Below are 25672 nucleotides of genomic sequence, written 5' to 3'. Positions count from 1 at the left end.
GGAGAAGCTTGTTAAATTTTCCAAGCAGTTCCAAAGACTTTAGAAGGAAGAATGAGATCTTCCCACAAGCCCTGTGTCTCTCTCCATTTCTTATATGCATCCACATACATTGTACATACTCCATTTGTTTTTTACTAAAAAAAAGTGCTATGCTCCATGTGTTATTCAGCAGCTTCATTTGTTTTCACACTCAAAAAATATTTTGTACATGTCTCCTTACAGCAATGAAAATTTGAGCAAAAGTGCCGGTTTTTCTTATTCTCTCTGGTAAAGGTGAATTGTCGGAAGAGTTACCAGATTTAGCAAGTTAAAATACCACCCACCCAGTTCAATTTGAATTTCTGGTGAACAGTGTATACTTTTTCAGTGTCTGTCCCATGTCATCTTTGGGACATAGTGATATGTCCCTATCCCTATGAAAAGGTATGTTGTTTATCTAAAAATCAGATTTAACTAGGCAGCCTATATTTTATTTGGCAGTTCTACACTTGTTAATTAGTTGATTGATTTGTTGCCATTGTTCTGTGTAAGACTTTCCATGCACATAAACTCCAGACCAGAAAAAGGCCCTGTTCTGTGGTCTGGAAAGGGTGGTCTCTGGTCCGTGTTCGCACACCTGATGAATGTGCTGGGTGGAGGGCCAGCTCAGCTGGTAGCCCAGGACTCATTCACCGCCTCCATTGGAGGCAACTGGCCTGTGCCACTGCTTTGTCCTAGGGGTTGAGACCTTGGCTCTTTCATCCCAGCTACTGTGTGAAGTCACCAGTGGCGGTTACCTGAAGTTATATGGGTGATATTAATTGAATTTTTTTTTTAATGAATGCCAGTATTTGTAGGAATTTGCAATGCAAACAGCCAGTCTTTCACAGCGCCTATTGTAATTAGAGCAAGCTTTTAAGATTCTTTGAAGTACTAAATGTTGATGAAATTCGAATAGGGGTGCCAATCTGCGCTATGAAGGGGCTCTTGGCAGTTGTCTCTTAAAATCTTCTATTTTGTAGATGCAAATATATGCCATAATCAGTGGGAAGTAACTTGGAGAGCAGGGGCTGAGTTTATGCCTATTCTTATTTAAAACAGCTGTGGCCAGAGAGTTACAGCTGCTGTCCTGTGTCGGGCAGGGGCGCCAGGCAAAGTGAACACTCTCAAAGACGCCCTTCTCTTTGGGCAGCTTTCTCATCTCCTCAAACTCAAGTCCAGTCCTGCTGAGGGGTCGTCCCTCGTTTATCCCAGCTTCCAGCACCCCAAGCTCCGAAGCCACTTGGGGTGGCTTCAGTGGTCGTGGCCAGGGAGCAGATGCTTACAAATGAGTCAGGCAAGAGGGTTGGGGAGCAGTCGTCAACCTCAAGACCCCCCTGCCCAGCTGCTTCAGGAGTACTTCTGCCTGATGGCTCATGGTGGAGGGCAGAGCGATTGTCCTTTGGCGCCTTGGGGAGCAGCTGCAAAGCCCACGTGGTGCCCGGCGCGGCCGAGCCTCACCATGTGGCAGGCCTGGATGGACGCCCACGACAGGGCCCGGCTCCCAGCGCCTCCTGCCAAGGAGCCAGATGCTGCCATTGGAAAAAATTGCTTCACAATTTGAAATCTTGGTCCTTTGATCATTGCTCGAAGAGGATGAAGAGGAGAGGTTCAAAGTGGTGGTTTGAAAATGCCAGCATCTCCTTGCATCCATCAGTGCCTATTATACTGCCTCTTGTCAGGGACAATCCTCTTGATGTTTTCATTTTTTTGCAACCAAGTAATTCTGCCCAGCCCTTCCAGGCCCTCCTGGGGGAAGGGAGAGACTGGTGGGAAGGGATCCGTCTGCAGCCTGCTCCTTTGCTGACCCACTACCCTAACCTGCGCCCCTGCCTTCAGGCTGATCTGTTTCCTCTTTTTTTCCTGCAGGCCTTTTCTTTCAGAGTCTAGTGACAAACGAGTTATCCTCAGCCGAATGCTGCGCCCTTCCATTCTGCGCTTGCAACCCTAACACTCACTTCCTGTCCTTCAGGAAGGAGGGGCCTGCGGTTTTGCAGAGTTGACTCCCTGGTCCAGCCCTTGCTACTGTATGGATCCAACATAATTGGGTTGGATCTCATTTTTCTCACCCATGAAATGGGAAGAATCATTCTTTGAAGAATATTGCTTTTTTTTTTTTTTTTTCAATTTCCAAAACATGAAACAGTGGAACACAGATGCGAACAAATACGCTTGCTGAATGGGAGGTAATGGAGGAGAAACCAAGCCGCAGACCTGTCTGATAACTTACGTGTTTCAGCTGCAGAAGTAACAAGTGTGAGAGAGGATTATTTAGGGAAGGATTTGGGGAAATGTGATGTTTCACTTTTTTGTTTCCTTGCTGTCTAGTGCAGTCTGCTTTTGCTGCTTGGCATTGCTGCTTTCCAGGACTTGTCCACAAATAGATCCCCAAGTCTTTAATTCATTCCCCAGATGGTTGATTAATTATTGCCTTGGGTTTTTTTTTTTTTTTTTTTGCTTCCGGAAAGAATTTTATGACATCTCTAACCATGTCTTTGTGGGAAAGATGGTAATTTTGTACCTGTTTGAGCAGTTATGCCTGAAACCTAAGGCTTGTTATAAACTCACAAATCAGAAAAACTACTAATTTTTCTGTTTGAAAAAAGTCATTGCTGTGTTTGTGCTGCTCACTTGATAAGTGTGGGTAGGGACTCAGACTGACTCTGGGGGGAAAGCTTTTACCTTGTTTGTTGAATATGAGCCACCGTCTACTTCAGGTGCCGCTCTGGAGATGTGATTTGAGGCTCTGCTTCATCTCTCTGCTGGTCAGTGTTGAAGTCCATGGGTTGATAGGCATGGCCATTTGCCTGGCATGTTTCAGCATACAGATGAGTCTCATGTGTGTTCTCTCTTATCACCATGGTGGCCTTTGGAAGCAGGTCTCCTCTGAGTTTAGAGATGAGAACAATGGGATGCAAAGGAATAATGATCACTGTCTATCAGGTGGCTGCGACAAGATGGTGATAGATGCAGAGTCAGAGTTCTCAAGTCTTCGGACCAAGTGGAAGGGAGATCACATGGAGTGTACTAAAAATAAGCCTGGAACTTGGATCCTAGGGAAGCTGATATAACCTGAGCAACTTTGTGGGTGAGAAGTGGATGTGGAAAGGTGAGATTAGGGGGGAAATAAAAAAGAATTGCAGGATTGTCTTTCAGCACTGTTCTTAGGCCTGTGTGCTTCCAGAAAGCAGAGCTCTAGGTAGAAGCTGCTGAGAAGCCGATGGCAACTTAACCGGTATGGTAGGCAGTGTTGTGTCCAAGTTCTTCTCATGGTGCTAGGGGACGTATTCCAATACATGGAAAGCGAGGTGGGCGTTGCTATGAGTAGCCAGGGACGCATCTTGGGTTATGTGAGTGGGCCCAATGAAATCACAAGTTTCCCTAAGAGTAGCAAAGGGAGGCAAAAGACGAGGTCTAGAGAGCTGACAGCTGGCCACGTGAGGACTCAGCCTGGTGTTGCTGGCCTCTGAAGTGGGAGGGAAGGGACTGAGAGACAAGGACTGTGGAAACTGACAGAGGCAAAGACTCACCTTTCCTCAGAGTAGAGCCACCAGAAGGGACACAGCTCCAAAACCTTGATCTCAGCCGGGTGAGGTACATATTGGATATCCCACCTACAGAAGTAGAGAATTAAAAAGTGGTGTTGTTTTTAAGTCACTAAATTTGGGGTGGTTTGTTAAAGTAGCAATAGAAGACTAATACAACTCTCTAACACTTAAGTCTGCCCAGAACATGGTAAATATTTTATTAACTAATGATTTTCCCATATCTGAAGGTATTTAGCCAGAAGAGTGTAAATCAAGGTACTGTAGGAAGGATTCTTACATTGGGTGGTAGGAGAAAGAGCTGCTCTCTGAACCCAGTTCATATGGAGGGTTTTGTTCTAGGGCAAAATAGGCCAAGATTCCTTAGAGGCGTCTGTTTGCATGGACTTGCCCCCTCCAGCCACATTTGCAAGGTTTATTTTGTTTTTTGTTTTTTTTTTTTTAGAACATGGTCCATGACCAGTTAGGCAGGAGGAGACTTCCTCTGCTATCCTTCTTATGACTGGACTGAAAATAATATCGACGCAAGACAAATTAACAGGAAAAGAGAAATGAATTTTTAATTCATGACGTTGAGGTTCACATAGAAACCAGACCTAAGAAGTGGCCAAAGCAGGCATCTGTCATACTTTTTAGATAAATGATAAATTTATGAGGAATTGACAGGACAAAGAAACATAGGTTTGGAGAAAATCTAAACAGAGTTTGGGCTTGGGGAAGTAAATTTTAAAAGTAACAAGATAAAAAAAAAAAAAGTAACAAGATGTGTATACAGACTTCTCCACCCTAAATTATCCATCTTTGGTGGTAAGGGTCTCCTTCCACCTCCAGATGCAAGGAGGGCACCTTTCATTGAGAGACTTATTTCCTGCTTTGGGGGAGACAGAGGGGAGGGTCCATGTGTCCCTCTTCATTGGTTGTTTCTTAAGTAACTTTAATCCAAAATAATCAAAATGCCACTGGGGCACATTTTGGGACAGCCTGCCCTGTGCTCCAACAGCTGTCTCATCTCCTAAGGACAGGATGTGGTTTGAATTTGGAATTTGCTGGGAAGGTAAGTTTGCTGGTTTTAGTTGTTTCTTGGACTTTTGTCTTTATTTGCTTTTAGAAAATAGCCTGATTTCAGATAAAGAGCTGATTTGACAAAAATAGTTTGTATGTCTGGAAACAGCACACTTTTTTTTTTTTCTTATTTTCTTGCGTTCAAAACTATGTGGAATAGGTTTGTCTTGAGTTTTCAGTTGAAAAAAAGAAGTGGAGAGGGTGGGTAATGAACTCAGCACGAATCCTAGACTCATTACAGAGTTCACCTCCCCTGTTGTTGATTTAATGCTAGCATTCTTTCTTTGATATTACCTTTGCTCTGCGGGAGTTCAGTGGCCACATTTCTTTCTGGGATAATTGTAATATCATCGGCTAACAGATAATTATCTTTCCCATCAATATCTCCTAGAAAATTCCCAAAGAACAGCTGTGATTGGTTGGATAACTGTGTAATTATTTTCCATAAAGTAACTGAGAAACAGTAGTAATAACAGATTGCTTATTTACTGCTAGTTGAGAAGTCTTTTAAAATGCAACCTGTTAAATATATGCTAATAATTATATATAAAGTTTTCTCAAGCTGTTTTTTAAAAAAACAAGATAATTCAAAAACCATCTGTTCCTCTTACCTAAATGAAAGCTGAAAATGCACGTATGTCTCATAACCAGCAATTCTATTCCTAGGAACACCTAACAGGAGTGTATGCATGTGTTCATGAAAAGTGTATCCCCAAGAATTCAGAGGAGCACTCTTCATAATAGGTTCCGTTTGGAAGCATTGTAAACGTCCATCCGTAGAAGGGATAGATGGTGGTATTTTCCATTTAGCAGAGTCCTCTAGTGACAAGAATGGGTGAACCACACACCACAGCGTAGATGGCTCTCGCCCTGCAATGCTGCACAAATGAAGCTAAACACAGAGGAGTCAACAGTATGTGACTCCATGCATGTAACATTCAAAAACCAGACAAGACTAAAGGATCACCGTCTCTCTTGTGGCACAGGGGATTTGAGGTACACTGGAAGGGAGCAGTGTTTGATGTTCACTGGGATGGAGGGTGGATCAGGGGACTTCTTTTCTATTTCCTTACCTGGGTACTTGGTTAAATGGGTGTGTTCACTTTATAAAAATTAAACAATCTGTAAACTTGTGATTGGTACACTTCTGAATGTATGTTCTACTTTAATTTCATGTAAAAAAGTTAACCCTGACAACTTTAAAATCATAGTTTGTTGAGATTGTTTCTGACGGCAGAGTTTCATAATGTGAATTCTTGAATGCTTTCATTTTTGATACTTTCTGTCATTATACCTGCAGGTCATCCATTCCCAATTAAAGTTAATTAAATTAAATTTGAGAATTCTAGGGCTTCCCTGGTGGCTCAGAGGTTAAAGTGTCTGCCTGCAATGCAGGAGACGTGGGTTCGATTCCTGGGTTGGGAAGATCCCCTGGAGAAGGAAATGGCAACCCACTCCAGTATTCTTGCCTGGAGAATCCCATGGACGGAGGAGCCTGGTGGGCTACAGTCCATGGGGTCGCAAAGAGTCGGACACGACTGAGCGACTTCACTTTCACTTTCACTTGAGAATTCTAAGGTACAGTGGTGAACCAAAGGTGAGAGGGTGGGAATTATCTGCCCCAGATGTAAGCATTAAGGAGTTTCATTGTACAGAAGTTTATATGGCAGAACCATCTAAAAACAGCTGTCATTTTTATTATCACCCTATGCCTGTGGTTCTAAACAACGCTATCAATGAAGTGTTCCTAAAAAAAAATTCTTTGTTAGCTTAAGTCTTAAACAATTGGTAAAATTAGTCTTGAGTTTTCATTTCATATATGTATATACACACACACACATATATATATATTTATGCTTCAAACTAACACGTGTGGGTTGCTTATGCATTTTGTTACTTATTAATAGCACATGCTATCACAGACTCACCCTTATATTCATTTCCAGGGTAAGTTCGGACAGTTGGGAATCATTGGAGCTGCAGCCCGCACAGCGCTGTTGCTTCCATGATCGGGAAATGAGCACAGTAATTATGAAGGCGAAAAAGTAGAATAGAGTCACTTCCACTCTGTCATTCTCTGTTACCACAGAGTTTTTGTGTTTAAACTTAAAAACAGTGAAACGGTGCTGATTATTACTCAAATAATTGTGATAACTTTGTTAAATAAAGGAAACCGGCCTTGGAAACCACCCGCTCTCAGTTGTCAGATACGCGAGGTGTGTTGTGGCTACAGCAGCATTACTGAAGTGTGGGAACTTGTAGAGATGGAAACAAAAAAGCTGAAAATTTTCAGCAGTTTTGCTAATATCAATTTATGGCAAATGCCATTCTAAACTTGGGTAACATTTTGAAATTGTATGTATGGTTGAATTATTTTGTGTGTTTATTTCTATGCTTGCTTTACATCTTAAGAGTCCTAGTTTGTTTACATTGTAAATCTTGCGTTTGTCAAAACTAAAGGCCACGGCATTATACCAAGTGAAATAAGTCAGACAGAAAAGGATAAATACTGTATGATATCAATTATATATGAAATCTAAAAAATAGAACAAACTAGTGAGTATAACAAAACAGAAGCAAACTCACAGAACAAACTAGTGGTAACCAGTTGCGGGGAGGGGCAGTATAGAGGTGGAGGAATGGGGGGTACAGACTACTGGCTGTGAGTTAGGCTCAGGGATGTACAACACAGGGAATATAGCCAAGGTTTTGCAATAACCGAATGGAAAGTAACGCTTAAAAATTGCATAGAAAGATAATGCCGCTGAAGTGAATAAAGTGAAAAATGGAACACTGAAAAAAAAAAGAAAGAAAGAAAGCAGTGCACCTAGGGCGTTGAGGTGCCTGCCCAGAGCACTGATGCAGGCTGAGGTGGAGAGCTCCTTGTGCTCTCCTGTCGCCTCCTCCGCCCACTGCTAACTTCCCCGGCTCCTTCCCACCCTCCACCCATTATACCACAAACACCAACTGCTTTTGATTGTTAATCAGTCCTTCACAACAACTTGATTACATCAAAATAATGAATTTAAATGGCCATATTAGTTAACAATGTATTTATGGTCAATTAATTCTCATTTTCAAAGCTGGGAATTTTTAAAAATTGAATGAAAACAAAAGTCAAAGTAGGGGCTTCCCTGGTGGCTCAGTGGTAAAGAATCTGCCTGCCAATGCAGGAGACATGGGTCTGATCCCTGGTTTGGGAAGACCCCACATGCTGGGGAGCAGCTGAGCCTACGTGCCACAGCTGTTGAGCCTGTGGTCTAGAGCTTGGGAGCTGCAACTTCTGAAGCCCAAGCACCCTAGAGCCTATGCTCTGAAACAAGAGAAGCGACCACAGTGAGAAGCCCACAAACTAAAATTAGGGAGCAGCCTCTGCTTGACGAAACTAGAGAAAACCCAGGCAGCCACAAAGACCCAGCACAGTCAAAAATAAGTAAGAAGTGGGAAAAAGACAAAATTTTTTTAAAAAGTGAAAAGAATTTCTAATGTACCTTTCCTACTCTGCCTGTTACTGCATTGTTGTTGGGAAGCATCCGAAATGTCCATCAACAGGGGATATGTTAAATTATATTGCATCTGTATAATGGAGTAGTATGCAGCCACCAAAAGTGTGGCTGTTCAATTTTTCAAAGGGCTTTTCTTTTAAAAAACTGATACTTTATATCAGTGTATGTATGTCTATGTGTGTGCTCACTCATGCTTTGGGACCCCAGAGACTGGATAGCCTGCCAGGCTTCTCTGTCCATGGAATTTTCCAGGCAAGAATACTGGACTGGGTTGCCATTTCCTACTTCAAGGGATCTTCCCAACCCAGGGATCAAACCCATGTCTCCTGCATTGCAGGTGGATTCTTTACCACTGATCTACTAGGGATGCCCTACATCAGTACTATATGAGTTCTAAAAAGTAGTTATTGATTGATTGATTGATTTTAAAGCCAGGCTTTGAAGAATGCTATGCTTTGTGCAGAAAAGAGGGAATGTGTATGCTTAAATATGTAAATGCTAAATATCTCTAAGAGGATGCTTGAAAAACTGATAGCTGGTCACCTAAGAAGAGTGGTAAGCACAGAAATAAAATGTACCTCCTTTTTACAGTTTGATTTTTTTTTTAATTGCTTGCCACATATATGTTTTTATCTTTGTTGTTGTTGCTGTGTGTGCTTTTTTTTTAAGCTAAAACTTGTTCATACAAGCTACATCATGAAGCTTCCCCGACCGCAAGGGCTCCCTCTCCGCTGTTTGTTCTCGTGTCTCTGTGCCCATCCCAGGAGCGCTTATTCCTGTTGCAGTGTCCTCCCTCCTAAATTGTCAGCTGCACGACTGCAGGGACTGTCTCTTGCTCACGCGTTGATCCCCAGCTCCACACCCATGCCCAGAGTGCAGGAAAGGGTCAGGGGACGTTCGAGGGAAGGGGCCCTGCCCTCAGTGGTGGAGCCAGTGCAGCAGCCTCCCAGCCTCCCTCTGCAGTGGACTTCACACCACGCTGAGACACCTCTTCTTGAAGCACATCTCTGATCACTTCATTGCCTGGTGGTGACACTTTCAAGGGGTCCCCAGTTCCTACAGCATACCATTCACACCCCTCATTAAGCCCTCCCCGACCCAGGACCTTGCTGCTCCTTCCTCCCCATCTCCTTCGTCCTTGCAGTGTGGCTAAAGTTAAGCACTCCAGGCTGCTCCATGTGCAATACTCTCTCACCCCTTCCCTGCATGTTCAAATCTTAACCATCCTGAAAGTAAATACCTTTAATTGAAAATAATGTTTCCATGGTCCGAACTCTGAGCACCTTTGACATGGTACGTACTTTCTATCTGCCGCTACTGCTGCTAAGTTGCTTGAGTCGTGTCCAACTCTGTGCGACCCCATAGACGGCAGCCCACCAGACTCCCTTGTCCCTGGGATTCTCCAGGCAAGAACACTGGAGTGGGTTGCTATTTTCTTCTCCAATGCATGAAAATGAAAAGTGAAAGTGAAGTCGCTCAGTCGTGTCCAACTCTCCGTGACCCCATGGGCGGCAGCCTACCAGGCTCCTCCGTCCATGGGATTTTCCAGGCAAGAGTACTGGAGTAGGATGCCATTGCCTTCTCCGACTCTATCTAAATTAGAGCTATTTTCTGAACATTTCTCTCATGTTGGCTTGTAGTCTTATATCTAGCATGAATCTCACATAGCAAATAGTCATAAGAATATGTTGAATGAGTGGGGCCTTGTATTAACTATTTTGCATCTTTCTAAGTCAGTCTTTAATAGGAACCATTTCCCCTCTGGGTACATAATTAGTAATGAAGTTTCTCTTTTTACATATATAACAAATGGCCAGTCAGCTACAGATTCTCCTGTTCTTTTAAATATATCTACAGATTAGTGAATATGAATCCAGTTCACATACTGCTTTCTGAATATATTTCAGAGACCTCATGAGTCTTTTATTACAAGGATATATAGTATTCTATACTAAATGCAGGACTTCCCTGGTGGTCCAGTGGTTACGAATCAACCTGCCAGTGCAGGAGAAATGGTTCCTTCCTGGCCCATGAAGATCCCACATGCCATGGGGCAGCTGAGCCCATGCGTCACACAAGAGGAGCCACCACAACGAAGACCCAGTGCAGACAAAAATGAACTGATAAATAGACTAAATACTGAAGGCAAGAAAGTAAAAATGAAATCGATACATGCAGCTTGTCATTATTTCAAGGGCAGACTACCCAAGCTAGCATTCTCTTCAAAGCACAATCGATGGGCCATAGAACTTGTTTCTAGCTGAGCATGTACTCACCACCTTGCTGAGCCACCCTGGCCCTCCACTGCCCTCCATCCAGCATGGTGGAAGTCTTCGCCTGATAGTTACTGCTTGTTGCCATGACTCCTGTGATAAGAGAGTAACCCTCGCCTCCATTTCATTTCCTACAGGCTGATTTGAACTGCAATATTCAAGACGATGCCGGGGCTTTTTATGGCGTAACCAGTCAGTATGAGAGTTCTGAAAATATGACAGTCACCTGCTCCACCAAAGTCTGCTCCTTTGGGAAGCAAGTAGTAGAAAAAGTAGAGGTAAGTTGGCCTCTGTATGCTGGAACCTTCATTCGGGGTGGCCTGTCACCTTCCTTTAAATCTAAACTGGGGCAGAGAGTTTTTTTTTTTTAAGTGTCTTCTCCTTCTCCTCTGCCTTCTCCCACTCTCCACCCTCCATTACTTAAGAAGGCAAAATAATTTGAAAGCAACTGAAAGGAAGAAGGCCAGGAGCAATCCATGCCACCCTCCCTGACCATCTGAAGTCAGCCCTGCTGTTGCCAGCAGGCCAGTCCAACAGGAGGCCTTGAGGAGGAGAGGGGCTGAGTAGAATCTGTTAGAGATAGATCCTGCTGCTACCCAGGATCTATCTATCTATCCTGCTACCTTCCCACCCCCAAATTCAAGTGCACTTCCAGGCATCTTGATAATAACCAAGGTGGTCTTCAACTAATTGGCAGCTGCCTTCTAAATCCCAGGTGACTTCCCTGGTGGCTCAGATGGTAAAGCGTTTGCCTGCAATGCAGGAGACCTGGATTCGATCCTTGGGTCAGGAAGATCCCTTGGAGAAGGAAATGGCAACCCACTCCAGTACTCTTGCCTGGAAAATCCCATGGATGGAGGAGCCTGGTAGGCTACAGCCCATGAGGTCACAAAGAGTCGGACACGACTGAGTCACTTCACATTCACTTCTAAGTCCCTGCCACCTTGAGTTTGGTCTTTGCTTTTGCCATTTCCACTCCCTTCATCATAATTGTTTTAAATCTATTTCAGTACATACTGGGACCAAAAACTTATTTATGGCTTTTATAGTTCACACTTCCCTCCCTTTCTAAACATGGATGATCATTTTACTGGGGTGGGTTGCTGTTTGTGAATAATGTTTGCAGGTGATATTTCATTTGGAGTTGTGTTTTCCAGTGTCTTCTACCCACCACCCAATTCATCCATGCTCACAGTGGCTTTTATTCACAGGTGTCTAGGACCAATCAGGTCCAGGAGCCCACCCTCACTTTTGTGCCACAGAAATAAATCCTTTCTCTTGAGAAGGGATGTATTGGGTGGAAAGAGGGAACGAGGAAATGTTTTTCAAGACTTTGGGCTGAACAGGAGGACTGAGGATGCTGCAGGCCCTCATAGCTTCCTGAGCACAAGATGGGCATCCTGAGAATGGTGTTAGGAGGCTTATGCTGATAGTCATGTACAGATGTGAGAGTTGGACCATAAAGAAGGCTGAGCACCAAAGAAATGATGCTTTCAAACTGTGGTGCTAGAAAAGATTCTTGAGAGTCCCTTAGACATCAAGGAGATCAAACCAGCCAATCCTAAAGGAAATCAACTCTGAATATTCATTGGAAGGACTGATGCTGAAGTATAAGCTCCAGTACTTTGGCCACCTGATGCGAAGTGCTGACTCAATGGAAAAGACCCTGATGCTGGGAAAGACTGAAGCCAAAAGAAGAGGGCGACAGAGGATGAGATGGTTAGATAGCATCACGGACTCAATGGACATGACTCTGAACAGACTCTGGGAGATAGTGAAGGACAGGGAAGCCTGACTATGGGGTCGCAAAGAGTTGGGCACAACTTAGGGACTGAACAAGAACAATGCTAGTAGAGGAAGATGTGAGTGAGTTGACTAGATGGTTGCCATAAGCTTAGGTGTTCTGAGTGTTACTAAAAAAGTGGCAGAGGAGATCCGAGAAGACATTTGGAATGGAACTTAGAAACTGACTGAATATTAAAGATCAAGGAAAAGGAAGGGTTGAAGATCACACGTTTTATGCTTCGAAGGACATTGCAGTCTCCAGCAGAGATAGGTACATAAGATGTCCAACTGGAAATAGTTAGGTATGATTATAGATGCCAGACTAGGATTTTGGAGACAAGACTGAAAATATCATTTGGGAATCCTAAGCATTAAAGATAATCAGAGCTATGGGAATGGAGAGCTAGTTGCAGAGAGGAAATAGAAAGAGCACAGAATAAAGAATGAGCAGCAGCCAGCCTCTGGGTAAGTGGAAGGGAGACGCAGACAGAGAAGCCGAGGAGAAAGATGGGAAGCTCCTCACCCTAAGGAGAGGGTAGCTGAGAAGGTGGCTGTGTAATGAGACATGACTGAGAGACCTGGAGGTACATGACCTCTGTCTCCCCCGAGAAGGAAGAAGCAAAGGGACCTGTCGGTGGCTGGGAACACGGAAGGTTCGTGTTAGGCTTTGCTACCAAATGGCCAAGTTGTCAGGGCTTTCCTATAGCTGGTTGCCTTTGAATGATGAAATTCCAGGAATTTTCATGGAGAAAGCATATACTTGGAGGGCTGTTCCTGGAGTCTCTTCTTTTCCACCCTCTATTTATCTCTACATGTCCCAGTATTGTGTTGATTTGATTACAATAGCTTTGTAGCATGTTCTGACAAAATGTTGTCCATTGGAGAAGGGAACGGCAAACAACTTCAGTATTCTTGCCTCGGGAATCCCATGAACAGTATGAAAAGGCAAAAATATATGGCACTGAAAGATGAGCCCCACAGGTCAGTAAGTGTCCAATATACTACTGGGAAAGAGCAGAGAAATAGCTCCAGAAAGAATGAAGAGTCTGGGCCAAAGTGGAAATGACGCTCAGTTGTGGATGTGTCTGGTGATGAAAGTAAAGTCAGATACTGTAAAGAACAATATTCCATAGGAACCTGGAATGCTAGGTCCATGAATCAAGGTAAATAGAACATGGTTAAGCAGGAAATGGCAAGAGCGAACATCAACATTTTAGGAATCAGTGAACTAAAATGGATGGGAATAGGTGAATTGAATTCAGATGATCATTATATCTACTACTGTGGGCAAGAATCCCTTAGAAGAAATGAAATAGCCCTCATAGTCAACAAGAGTCCAAAATGCAGTACTTGGGTGCAATCTCAAAAACAACAGAATGATCTTGGTTTGTTTCCAAGGCAAACCATTCAGCATCACAGTAATCCCAAACACTAATGCCAAAAAAGCTGAAGTTGACTGGTTCTATGAAGACCTACAAGACCTTCTAGAACTAACACCCAAAAAAGATGTCCTTTTCATAATAGGGGACTGGAATGCAAAAGCAGGAAGTAAAGAGATACCTGGAGTAACAGATAAGCTGGGCCCTGGAATATAAAATGAAACAGGGTAAAGGCTAATAGTGTATTGCTAAGAGAACACATTGGTCACAGCAAACACCCTCTTCCAATAACACAAGAGGTGACTATACACGAACGTCACCAGATGCTGAATACCGTAAACAGATTGATTATGTTCTTTGCAACTGAAGATGGAAAAGCTTCATACATTCAACAAAAACAAGACCTGGAGCTGACTGTGACACAGATCATCAGCTTCTTATTGCAAAATTCAGGCTTAAATTGAAGAAAATAAGGGAAACCACTAGACCATTCAGGTATGACCTACATCAGATCTCTTATGATTATACAGTGTGACTAACAGATTCAAGGGATTAGATCTGGTAGACAGAGTGCCTGGAGAACTATGGAGGGAAGTTTGTAACAGGAAGAGGTGACCAAAACCATCCTCAAGAGAAAGAAGTGCAGGAAGACAACGTGGTTATCTAAGGAGGCCTTACAAATGGCTGAGAAAAGAAGAGAAGCAAAAGTCAAAGGGGAAAGGAAAAGATATACCCAACTGAATGCAGAGTTCTAGAGAATAGCAGGGAGAGATTAAGGAAGCCCTGTTAAGTGAACAATGCAAAGAAATAGAGGAAAACAATATAATGGGAAAGACTAGAGATCTCAAGAAAACTGGAGATACCAAGGGAACATTTCATGTGAAGATGGGCATAATAAAAGACAGAAATGGTATGGACCTAACAGAATCAGAAGAGATTAAGAAGAGGTGGTGAGAATACACAGAAGAGGGAGTGGGAGAGGATGGGATGATTTGGGAGAATGGCATTGAAACATGTATTTAAAAAAAAAAGAATACACAGAAGAACTATACAAAAAAGATCTTAATGACCCGGACAACCATGATGGTATGGTCACTCACCTAGAGCCAGGCATCCTGGAATGTGAAGTCAAGTTGGCCTTAGGAAGCATTAGTACAAACAAAACAGTGGAAGTGATGGAATTCCAGCTGAACTATTTCAAATCCTAAAAGATGATGCTTTTACATTGTTGCACTCAATATGCCAACAAATTTGGAAAACTCAGTAGTGGCCACAGGACTGGAAAAGTCAGTTTTCATTCCAGTCCCAAAGAAAGGCAAGGCCAAAGAATGTTCAAATTAATGTGCAGATGCACTAATTTCACAGGCTATCCAGGTAATTCTCAAAATCCTTTAAGCTCAGCTTCAACAGTGTGTAAACCGAGAACTTCCAGAGGCACAAGCTGGATTTAGAAAAGTCAGAGGAACCAGAGATCAAATTGACAACGTTCACGGAATCATAGAAAAAGCAAGGTAATTCCAAAGAAACATTTACCTCTGCTTCATTGACCATGCTAAAGCCTTAGACAGTGTGATCATAACAAACTGTGGAAAATTCTTAAAGAGATGATGATAGCAGAGCACCTTACCTGTCTCTTGAGAAACCTGCATGCAGGACAAGAGGCAACAGTTAGAACCAGACATGAAACAATGGACTGATTCAAAGTTGGGAAGGAGTATGTCAAAGCTGCTTATTATCACCGTGCTTATTTAACTTATATATGGAGTACATCATGAGGAATTCTGGGCAGGATAACTCACAAGCTGGAATCAAGATTGCCAGGAGAAATAACAACCTCAGATATGCAGATGTTACCACGCTAATGGCAGAAAGCAGAGGTACTAAAGAGCTTCTTGATGAGTGAAAGAGAAGAATGAAAAGCTGGCTTAAAATTCAACATTCACAAAACTAAGATCATGCCATCCAGTCCCCATCACTTCATGGCAAATAGAAGGGAAAAAAGTGGAAACGGTGACAGATTTTATTTTCTTGGGCTCCAGAATCACTTGTGGAAGGTAACTGCAGCCATGAAATTAAAAGACACCTGCTTCTTGGAAGGAAAGCTATGAGAAACCTAGAGAGCATGTTAAAAAGCAGAAACATCACTCTGCTAAGAAAAACCTGTCTAGTCAAAGCTGTGGTTTTTCCAGTGGTCATGTATGGATGTGAGAGTTGGACCATAAGGAAGGCTGAGTGCCAAAGAATTGATGCTTCTGAACTGTGGTGCTGGAGAAGACTCTTGAGAATCCCTTGGATTCCAAGGAAATCAAACCAGTCAATCCTAAAGGAAATCAATCCTGAATATTCATCAGAAGGACTGATGCTGAAGCTGAAGCTCTAACACTTTGGCTACCTGTTCCAAAGACTCAGTTCATTTTAAAAGACCCTGATCCCAGGGAATATGGAGGGCAGGAAGAGAAGGGAGCAACAAAGGATGAGATGGTTGGATGGTATCACAACTCAGTGGACATGAGTCTGAGCAAATTCCAGGAGATAGTGAATGACAGGGAAGCCTGGCATGCTGCAGGCCATGGGGTCGCAAATAGACACGACTTAGCGCCTAAACAACAACAGTAGCATTTTCTGATATCTACTAGGGCAAATCAGTCTCCCTACTCTTTCTTTTCACATATTTTCTAGGCAGGTTACCAGCATTTATTCTTCCAAAGTTATGAGATCATTTAAAAAATGTAAAGAAAAACAAAAGCCTTATTTGAGCAACCTAATTGTAATTGCTGGCTTCCCTGGTGGCCCAGACTGTAAAGAATCTGCCTGCAATGCAGGAGACTCTGCTTCGATCCCTGGGTCTGGAAGATCCCCTGGAGAAGGGAATGGCAACCCACTTCAGTATTCTTGCCTGGAGAGTCCCATGGACAGAGGATCCTGGAGGGCTACAGTCCATGGGATCGTAAAGAGTCAGGCATGACTAACACAACAATAACAACAGCAACAATTGTAATTGCATTAGATTTAGATGGTATTTAGGGGCAGTTTGATATTAAATCTTTCTAACTGAGAATCTATTTCATCTCATTTTATCTATTTTAGTAAGATTTTACACTTTTCATATGTAGATTCATCTCTTTCTTGTTAAATATATCTCTAAATATTATATAAATTTGTTAATACAATTTTCAACTTCTAGATTTTAATTACTAGAAGAAACCTCCTACTTTTTGCATATGTATATTCTATTTGGCCACCTTGCCACATTCATTTATTTCTAGTGGTTTTTTCCCTCCAGATTCTTGGGTTTCCTATGATATGTTATCTTAGCAGCAAAAAAGGACTTTATTTTATCTCTTCTTTTCCAATGTTCTTGCCACTTTTATTATTACTGTTATTATTTTCTCACCGTCTTTTCATTTGCTAAAACTTCCAACACAGTTGTAAAAAGAAATAAAAGAAATAGTGATGGTGAGTATCCTTATATTGTTACTGATGTCAGTAGAAACCGTTTTGATGTTTTAACATTGGATTTATTATTGGTTTTTATAAATGGTCTTTATTTTATGTTAAATTCTTTCTCTTCCTTATTTTACTTAATTTTTTTATTAGTAATAGCTGCAATATTTTATCAAATGCCTTTTCGCCAACTCTTACTCTGTTTTTCCTCCATTTTTTTGACATCACGAGTTAACAAACATCCCATGTATGAACCACCACAGCATTCCCAAAGAAAGCTCTGCTTTGGTTACCTTAATGCATTGTTTGCTGTTTTACATCAAATGTTTGCATTGCATAAGTGATAGTAGTCTGTACTTTTCTTTTTTTATAATCTCTTCATCATATGTCAGTATTGAATATACAACAGTTTTACAAAAATAGTTGGAATACCGACCTTTTTCTATGGTATAGAATAGTTTGAATAACACTGAAAATGTCACAAGATGAAAATTCTTTAAAGGTTACATAAAATTTAGCTGTAAAACCATTCGGTCTTCGGACTGTTTTCAGTGGTCGATGTCTACATAGTGTTTAGTTAGTTCTACAGTAATTGACCTACTGGAGTTTTCTACTTCTTTTTGGTTGAGTATTAGTGATTTGTGTTTTGCTGGGACATCATCATATTCACTGGATTTTTCTTTGCTTTTATTGATTGATGGATTGGTTGTTTGCCATAGAGTTGCATGAAGTAACCTTTTCTTAATCTTCCGATTGATAATGTGACTGTTGTTTTGTCTCCTTTCTTTTCCTTCTTAAGCTTGTGGAGGGCTTGTTTTGTCTTTTTAAAAAGTTAGATTTTATATCCTGTTTACGTTTTTTATTTCCTTTGGATTCATTTGAGCTTTTATTTTTATTAATCTTTGGTTCCTGATTTTCCCTGATTTTGGATTATTTTGTAGGGTTTACTAACTTTTTAAGATGGGTACTAAGTTCTGTAACTTTTCATCTTTAATAATGAAGACATGAAGCTGCTTTCCTCCAAGTACAGCTTCATTGAGTCCCCAAAATTTGATGTAAATATTTTCTTTTTCATTACTCTTTAGATAGCTTGTAATTTCTTTTTAAATTCCTCTTTGATCCAAAGTATCTAAGATTGTCTTTCTTCTCTCTGAGTGTTTCAGTGGGATCTTTAAATACGTATTTAAGTGTTTTGTTAGTCACCCAGTCGTGTCTGACTCTTTGCAACCACATGGACTATAGCCCGCCAGGCTCCTCTGTCCATGGAATTTTCCAGGCAAGAATACTGAAATGGGTTGCCATTTCCTTCTCATATATATATGTATAAAACATTTTTAAAAATTAAAGACATACCACAGCCAGGGGCTCTTGATCAGTGTGAAGCAGTTTTTCCTAGAGCAGAGAAATTAGCTGCATTGGTTTTGGCCTATGAGGCCTTATCGCAGTAAAGAAAGATCTTCTGCGGGCTCTTTGAAGAATTGTGACTAGCTGGGCTTGCTCTCACAAATTTCTAGGTAGGGAATCACTCAGCAGGCAATTACATTTTTTTTCCTGACCTTTGCTGAAAAAACATCTATACAACTTTTCATTAAAGTATTTTTACAATTTTAAAAAAATTTCCAGAAAAATAATGGATCCTGAGTATGGTGTTAAAATTGGAGTTAGGGTTTTCTTTGATTAAGTACATAAGTAGTGCAACATACAACAGCTGATTCATGTTGAAAAAGTGAAATGCTTTTATAGACAATCATATCTTTTTCATGTATGTTGAAGTCAAAAGTATAAACCCTTTTTCCCTCACAGACGGAATACGCAAGGTTTGAGAATGGCCGATTTGTCTACCGAATAAACCGCTCCCCAATGTGTGAATATATGATCAACTTCATCCACAAGCTCAAACACTTACCAGAGAAATATATGATGAACAGTGTTTTGGAAAACTTCACTATTTTATTGGTAACTGTTTTGTCTCTTCCTGTTTTGTCAGACTCAGCCATGAAGCTGCCAGCTAAGAGGGGCCTGGGTGGGTCTGGGTCCCAGGTGGTCAGTCAACAGCTGGATTCATGCATCCGTAAGGCAAACTTGGTTTGGCTCAGGTTTGTGAAAGAGAAGGGCTCTCATCTGGCTGGGCTTTCTAAGCTTGGCAGAACTGGAATTTGGGGAAGGAGGGTGGGGGTAATGAAACTAGATTCTCGATTATGGTTGCAGATTAGAGAAACCTGAAGAATGTCTTAAAAATCCTGATAGCAGGACTGCATCCTAGATCAGTAAAATTAGGATCTCTGAGGATAGGACCCAGGCACGTATTTTTCTAAAGTTCCCCGGCTTATCCCAGCAGCAGCTAAGTTGAAGTCTCAGCTGCCCCGTAGTATACAAACCATAAATGAGGCAAAAGCCGAGTTAGCAGGTTTGTACTTAAGGCATACCTACGCTCATTTCAGGAAGGGTTTACAAGGCCTTATTCTAAGTAGCATATATTAATATAGCAAAATGTAAACTCTCAGTACCAGGAGAAATGTTAACTAGAATATAATGGCATAACCAGGAGCAGGAGATGGGAGAATATTTATGGGCTGAAAAGTATGGTCAAAACTTAACAAGCAGCTAAAGAGCAAGGAAAAACCAGTAGTGCTCAAGGTCCATGATGGGAAAGTTTTCCAGTTCCCTTGGGCAATGCTCTGTGTGTGTTTTTTTTCCTTCCCCAAATATTTAACTTTAAAACAATTTCTCGTGGAGACTTCATTTGGTGACTTAGGAAGGTTAATAAGTACAATGTTCTCCTCGAAATACACCCATAAAATATGTAGTAATGGATTTCATAAGGCTCGGTTTTTAAAAAAACATTCCTTGGTTAAACCAAAGGCAAAATGCCAAAACAAAATTCATGGAAGCGATTTTGCTAAAAGGGGCAGCAGGACAATATTGTGGTAAAATATTCAGCCCTCTGAAGGCCTGCTTTGTTATTCTTTGTTACCAGAATTTAGAATAAGAATTCTTGAAGAGCAGGAGTTCTGTACCTGGACTTTGGATTCAGTGGGACATTGCTTTTCAATCAGTGTGTATAAGTGTTAGTCACTCAGTTGTGTCCAACTCTTTACGGTTCCATCGACCACAGCTTGCCAGGCTCCTCTGTCCATGAAATTCTCCAGGCAAGAACACTGAAGTGGGTAGCCATTCCCTTCTCCAGGGCATTTTCCAGATTCAGGGATCAAACCCAGGTCTCATGCATTGCATGCAGAAACCACCAGGGAAGCCCTGTAATGTACTGGTAAAAAAGAAAGAAAATAAAAGGCTGTCCCCTAGTTTCTCCCAAAACCCTGACTTATGGTTTTTGCCCATTTTTTATGATGTAAATATACCTTCCATGGACACTTTGAAGCTACAGTGGCCATCTAGCTCATGAAATTCCTCAATATATAACAATTACATTCAAAGCTAGTAGGAACCAGTTCCTGTATACCACTGTAAAATAAATACATAAATAAAAATTAAGAAAGTTAAAACCTTCTGTGTATTGGATTCCTCCAGGACACTTTTAAAGATTCAGGGGACTTCCGTGGTGATTCAGTGTCTAAGGCTCCAGGCTCCCAACGCAGGGGGCTGAGGTTCAATCCCTGGTCAGGGAACTAGATCCCACATGCTGCAACTAAGACCAGTGCAGCCAAATAAGTAAATGTTTTTTAAAAAATTCTGAAGGATGGAGCCAAGCATCATGGTTTTTGTTTATTTTTACTGCTCCCCAGGTAGTTCTGGTGTGCAGCCAGGTTTAGACGCATTGCTATATGGGGTTGGTGAGTAAGCCACAGGGGGCCTCAGCTCATAGACATGTGATTATGGGCAGACAGTAGGGAGACAGATGGTTTTGTATATTGTTTTCATTTATTCCAAGGAGAGACTCTCAGTGGATTCTCCTGTGTCCATGTCCCTCTGAAACGTGGAAGCTAGTTGTCTGGGAGAAAGTTTAAAAAACATATACTTCACTAACTCTTCATTATTTTCCTTTTCTTTAATGACATTTGGTGAAAATTGAGCAGTTCAAGATTTAGGATGTTGGCAGGTACTTGGCTGTAGATGCTTTTTGTTGCTACTTAAGGACATATGAATCACCTTAGCGCTCAGATGAGCGGAAGGTGAGTGTGGCATCCTTATGTGGATGTTAAATAACCTCAGAAGTTAAGCAAAACTGTCTGAATGGATGGCTACCCTCCCTCTCCTGGAAGGAGTCTTAGCCGTTTCTTACAAACCGGTGAGTCTATTTCAGCACATTAAGGAATAAGTCCTCAGTCCCTAAAACCCAACCTCAAACACAACCAAAGAATATATGACCTGGGAAAGTTGTGAGTATCTATTACCCACAGAACCCATTAACTATTATATTGGTAATGCCTCTTTGAAAACATGACTTCCATCCAAAGAACTTACCAGGTAAAATTAATTTTAAAACATATCAACTACATAAATCCCTTTGTTATAAAGAAATAGTAGGTCTTAATGAATATGTGCTAGGAATAACATTTTTCTGTAGAAAAATGAAATTAAGCCAGTGCTCCTGGGTAATGAAGTCATCTCACTGATAAACAGCAGAGATTGTGCTTTTCAGTGATTCCTTGGAGAGGGTGGGGTTAAGAACATGGCCAGGATGACAGCTGCTGGACATAGTTGCAGGTGTTTTACTAGATCATTGAATACAAAACCTGTATGTCACCAAGACCAGTTCCAGGCACTTATTGGCCTGTAGGGTAGTCTCTGGTTTCATCAGGATGACTCTGGAATTGAGGTGACCCTGTAGGTTCAGGGCCCTAATAATGGCAGTCAGGCCAAGGAAGACAGCAACTGAATTGTGGGCCAAGGATTCCAGTCATCTTTCAAGGTCATACTTTGACATATAGCTTGCTAGAAACACTTTTTTTCTTTCCTCCTTCATTACAAGCATGAAGCATAAATAGGATATAGGATATATTCTTTCATAGAAAGTTTGCAAGAAGGTAAGCTAGATCACAGAGGTTCCAGGCACAATGCTGAATCTTCTGTAGATAGATTATGAAATTCTCACTGCCGAACTGTGAGGTCATTTGTATTCCCATTTTATGGATAGAGGAATGTTAGGCCTCCCTGAGGTCACAGAGCTAGTGATAGACATAAATTAAGATTTGAGTTGATAGAAAAGACACTTTGCAGGGTATGTCATGGTCGTGGAATGAGAAGACTTGGGTTATGTCCCAGCTCTACCTATGACCTTGGTGAAGTCATTTAAAATCTCCAGACCTCATTTTCCCTCCATTTACAAAGTGCTCAAGTCTGCCCTCTCCACTTCGTTGGTTACTGAGAGTGTTTTCATTTATTCAGCTAAACTGTGGCGAGGTTTGCTGGCTGCTGCAATGGAGCGCAAATAAAACGCAGGAAATGTGAGTCTGGTGAGGGCAACGAGGCAGAAAAGTAGATGACGACCCTGCAGGGCTGTCATGGTGTGGTACGCTTGTGAAAAAGAGTCATTGAACTGCCCGAGCAGGCACCTGTAGTTTGAGTGAGGTAGGGAATTCTCAGGGATGTTAAAAGATGATGTTTAAGTTGCCTTGATGGATAATCAGATGTATATTTTGAATTTACCAAGAAAAGGTCATTCGATGGGTGCATACTGACGTGTCAGGTGCAGAGCTGTGGTGCACTGGACAGTTGGGGCAGGCACCTTGGAGTCTGGTGAGAGAGGTGGGCATCTGTCAAGCACAGGGAGTCACCAGATGCATAACTCAGCTGTGGCGGATGGTTGGTAAAGGTCGGTGCATGGTGCCAAGAGGTGTGTAATGAGAGGTCAGGAAAGGCTTCTCTGAGCAACAAACAACTGAAAGGTGTCTGCCAGATGGCTAGATAGGCAGAGAGGGGAGGAGAGAATACTGCGTGCAGGAGGGAATGCGGCACTGGGAGGACTGTGTGTGACTGGCATAGGGAGAAAGAGGAGGGCCGCAAGCAGGGTGCTGGGCAGGTAGCACCAGCCAGCCTGGGCCCTGTCTCTTCTCATGCTCATCCTTGTAGGAGGAGAACAGGCTTTCTCTTCATCCTGAATTTCAAAAGAGTCCATTCAGTTTTTAAGCAGGAGGGTGGTGTTGTCAGATTTATCTCTCTTTCAAGGTCATGGCGGCTGCTGTGTGCAGATGGAACTGGTGCCCAGCAAGAGTAACTCCTGGTAGGGGAGTCTAGATCAGGTTTGCTGATACCTTGGGTTGTGGCAGTAGGGAAAAAAAAAGGTGGATTCAAGAAATCTTGAGGAGGTAAAAGCAGCAGAACATGACATTTGTTTGGATGTGGGGATGAGGGAGAGAGATTTCAGTCATGAAAGACTTGCACACTCGGAGTATTTGATCTGCAAAGGAAGAGGCAGGGAGTGAGACTAGAAAAGCAGGTGGATGTTAGTATTGAAAAAACTATTACCCAGAAAAAGTAGATGATTCATCACTGTATGCATTAATTTATTTAGAGCAGCATGGCATAACAGGTAAGAAAAAGGTCTTCAGAGTCAGAAGATCTGGGTTTTTTGTTGACATTGAAGGTGAAAGTGAAGGTCACTCAGTTGTGTCCCACTCTTTGCTATCCCATGGACTATACAGTCCATGGTATTCTCCAGGCCAAAATACTGGAGTAGCCTTTCCCTTCTCCAGGGGATCTTCCCAACCCAGAGATCAAACCCAGGTCTCCCATATTGTAGGCGGATTCTTTACCAGCTGAGCCACAAAGGAAGCTCAAGAATACTGGAGTGGGTAGCCTATCCCTTCTCCAGTGGATCTTCCCGACCCAGGAATCAAACTGGAGTCTCCTGTATTGCAGGCGGATTCTTTACCAATTGAGCTAGGAGGGAAGCACCTCATTGACATTAGTACAACCTTAAACAAATTAACCCCAATCATCCTCCCTTGTCACACGGGGGTGAAATGACACCTGCTGCTGGAGTTGGAATATTACATGAGATTCTTCCTGCAGAGTGTTTAATACCGAGAAGGTGCATAGTTAACAGTCAGCAGATGCTGGCTGTTATTCTGTGAATTTCCATCCATTCAGCAAATACAGTAGACCCTTGAACTGCATGGGTTTAAACTGCATGACTGTTCTTTTTTACTCAGCACTTGCTTCACTGAGTCCAGGCACTACATGTTAATGTGGTGAGTTAAGTCATTCACAGAGTTATGTCTCCCATTGACTATTGTGCAACAAAATTTAGTGAAGGTTTAGGGATAAGATAGGAAACAGTTCCTAGGATAAATGACTGTCCTATAGGACAGAATTATAGAAAATTCTCTATATTGTTAAAAAAAAAAAAAGTCATAGCCCTCCCCCTCAAAAAAAACTCACACTAATTCTTGTGGTGTCTTCTTAGGCTCAGATTATGAGTGAGACCCCATCTTTAAGGTCTTTCTTACATATGGTAACTAAACTTAGATAGGATTTAAGTTGGACCCTTAGTATCCTGAGTTTGTGCAGGAGGGGGCAGAGTGAGGCTGAATAGATCTCTAATTAATCAACTTTTTGAACTTTAGACTTTGTATTCGTCTCCGAGTAAACCATTTCATCATGGTACAGGTGGAATATTTTTATTCATGTGGTGTTTGATATAGATATATATGTGTGTGTATGTATATATAAAACTTGTAAAAATTTTATTGAAGTGTAGTTGATTTATAATGTGTTAATTTCTGCTATCTAGCAAAGTGATTCAGTTATACATATATATATGTGTATTTCATTTTTCACAATCTTTTCTATTTACACTTTTATTTTTTTAACAGGTGGTAACAAACAGGGATACACAAGAAACTCTCCTGTGCATGGCCTGTGTATTTGAAGTTTCAAATAGTGAACATGGAGCACAGCATCATATTTACAGGCTTGTAAAGGACTAACCGTGGTTATTTATATATATAGATATCTGTATATACACACACACATATGTGCGCACACACACACACTCTCTCCAGATTGAACGACTGACTGTAAACCTCACCATGCAGGGGTGCTGCCCTGGCCCTGAGGTCACCCTGATTTTTCTAAATCCTGTTTGAAGTCATTTTTTCATGTGTTCATACTCATTGTAGCTGTGAAGTTCTGGTACAGTTGTAAAAAGAGAAATCGAGCTGTTTCTGTGTGTTATTCAGATCCATAGCCCACAATTCCTCAGAAAGGTGAACCTTAAGAACCCAAGTCTCTGTCTGCAGAGACCTATTTCTCATTGTGGTAGAAAAAAAAAAATCGAGACAGAGCATTTGCCATTGGACATTTACAGCGTTTATACAAATGTATTTAGTGTGTTTTTTTTCCAACATAAAATTCTTGTTTTAAGATACAAGTAAAATTAATCTTTAAATATAAATGTAAATTAGTACACAAAACTAAGAATCTTTAGACTTATCTTTGTAACTAATTAGGGTGGAAGTTATGAAAGAATGTAATTCACTAAATTATTTTTTAAATGAAACTTTTCTTTCTTTTTGAAACCAAATGTTAAAATATAGCCTTAAGAAATACTTGGTAGAAATATCCTAATGAGACAAATTTGTACTTTTTTCCTCAAGGTTAAAACTAATCTCCTAATCCATTAAACTCTTGAAACAGGTATTACAGAGGAAGAAAACTTCACCCCTTATCCTTAACATATATAGTATATTTAAAAAATA

At 41.5% G+C, this 25672-nt stretch overlaps 1 protein-coding gene across 9 annotated transcripts in view; it reads left to right on the top strand.

Annotated features, from left to right (window-relative positions):
* The window catches only part of TEAD1 (TEA domain transcription factor 1), a 260791-nt gene extending 235664 nt beyond the window's left edge, over positions 1-25127 (top strand). For all 9 annotated transcript variants that reach the window (XM_069554347.1, XM_069554348.1, XM_069554344.1 and 6 more), the window contains 3 exons: positions 10542-10682; positions 18816-18968; positions 24788-25127. In XM_069554347.1, the coding sequence (XP_069410448.1) occupies positions 10542-10682; positions 18816-18968; positions 24788-24901 (408 nt within the window). In that variant the 3' untranslated portion in view covers positions 24902-25127. The remainder of the gene's footprint in view (positions 1-10541; positions 10683-18815; positions 18969-24787) is intronic.
* The last annotated feature ends 545 nt before the right edge of the window (positions 25128-25672 follow it).

Source organism: Ovis canadensis, chromosome 15 (genome assembly GCF_042477335.2).
Source record: "Ovis canadensis isolate MfBH-ARS-UI-01 breed Bighorn chromosome 15, ARS-UI_OviCan_v2, whole genome shotgun sequence".
Taxonomy (NCBI): domain Eukaryota; kingdom Metazoa; phylum Chordata; class Mammalia; order Artiodactyla; family Bovidae; genus Ovis; species Ovis canadensis.
The sequence above is the reverse complement of the archived record's forward strand: the minus strand, read 5'-3'. Positions and strand labels throughout refer to the sequence as shown.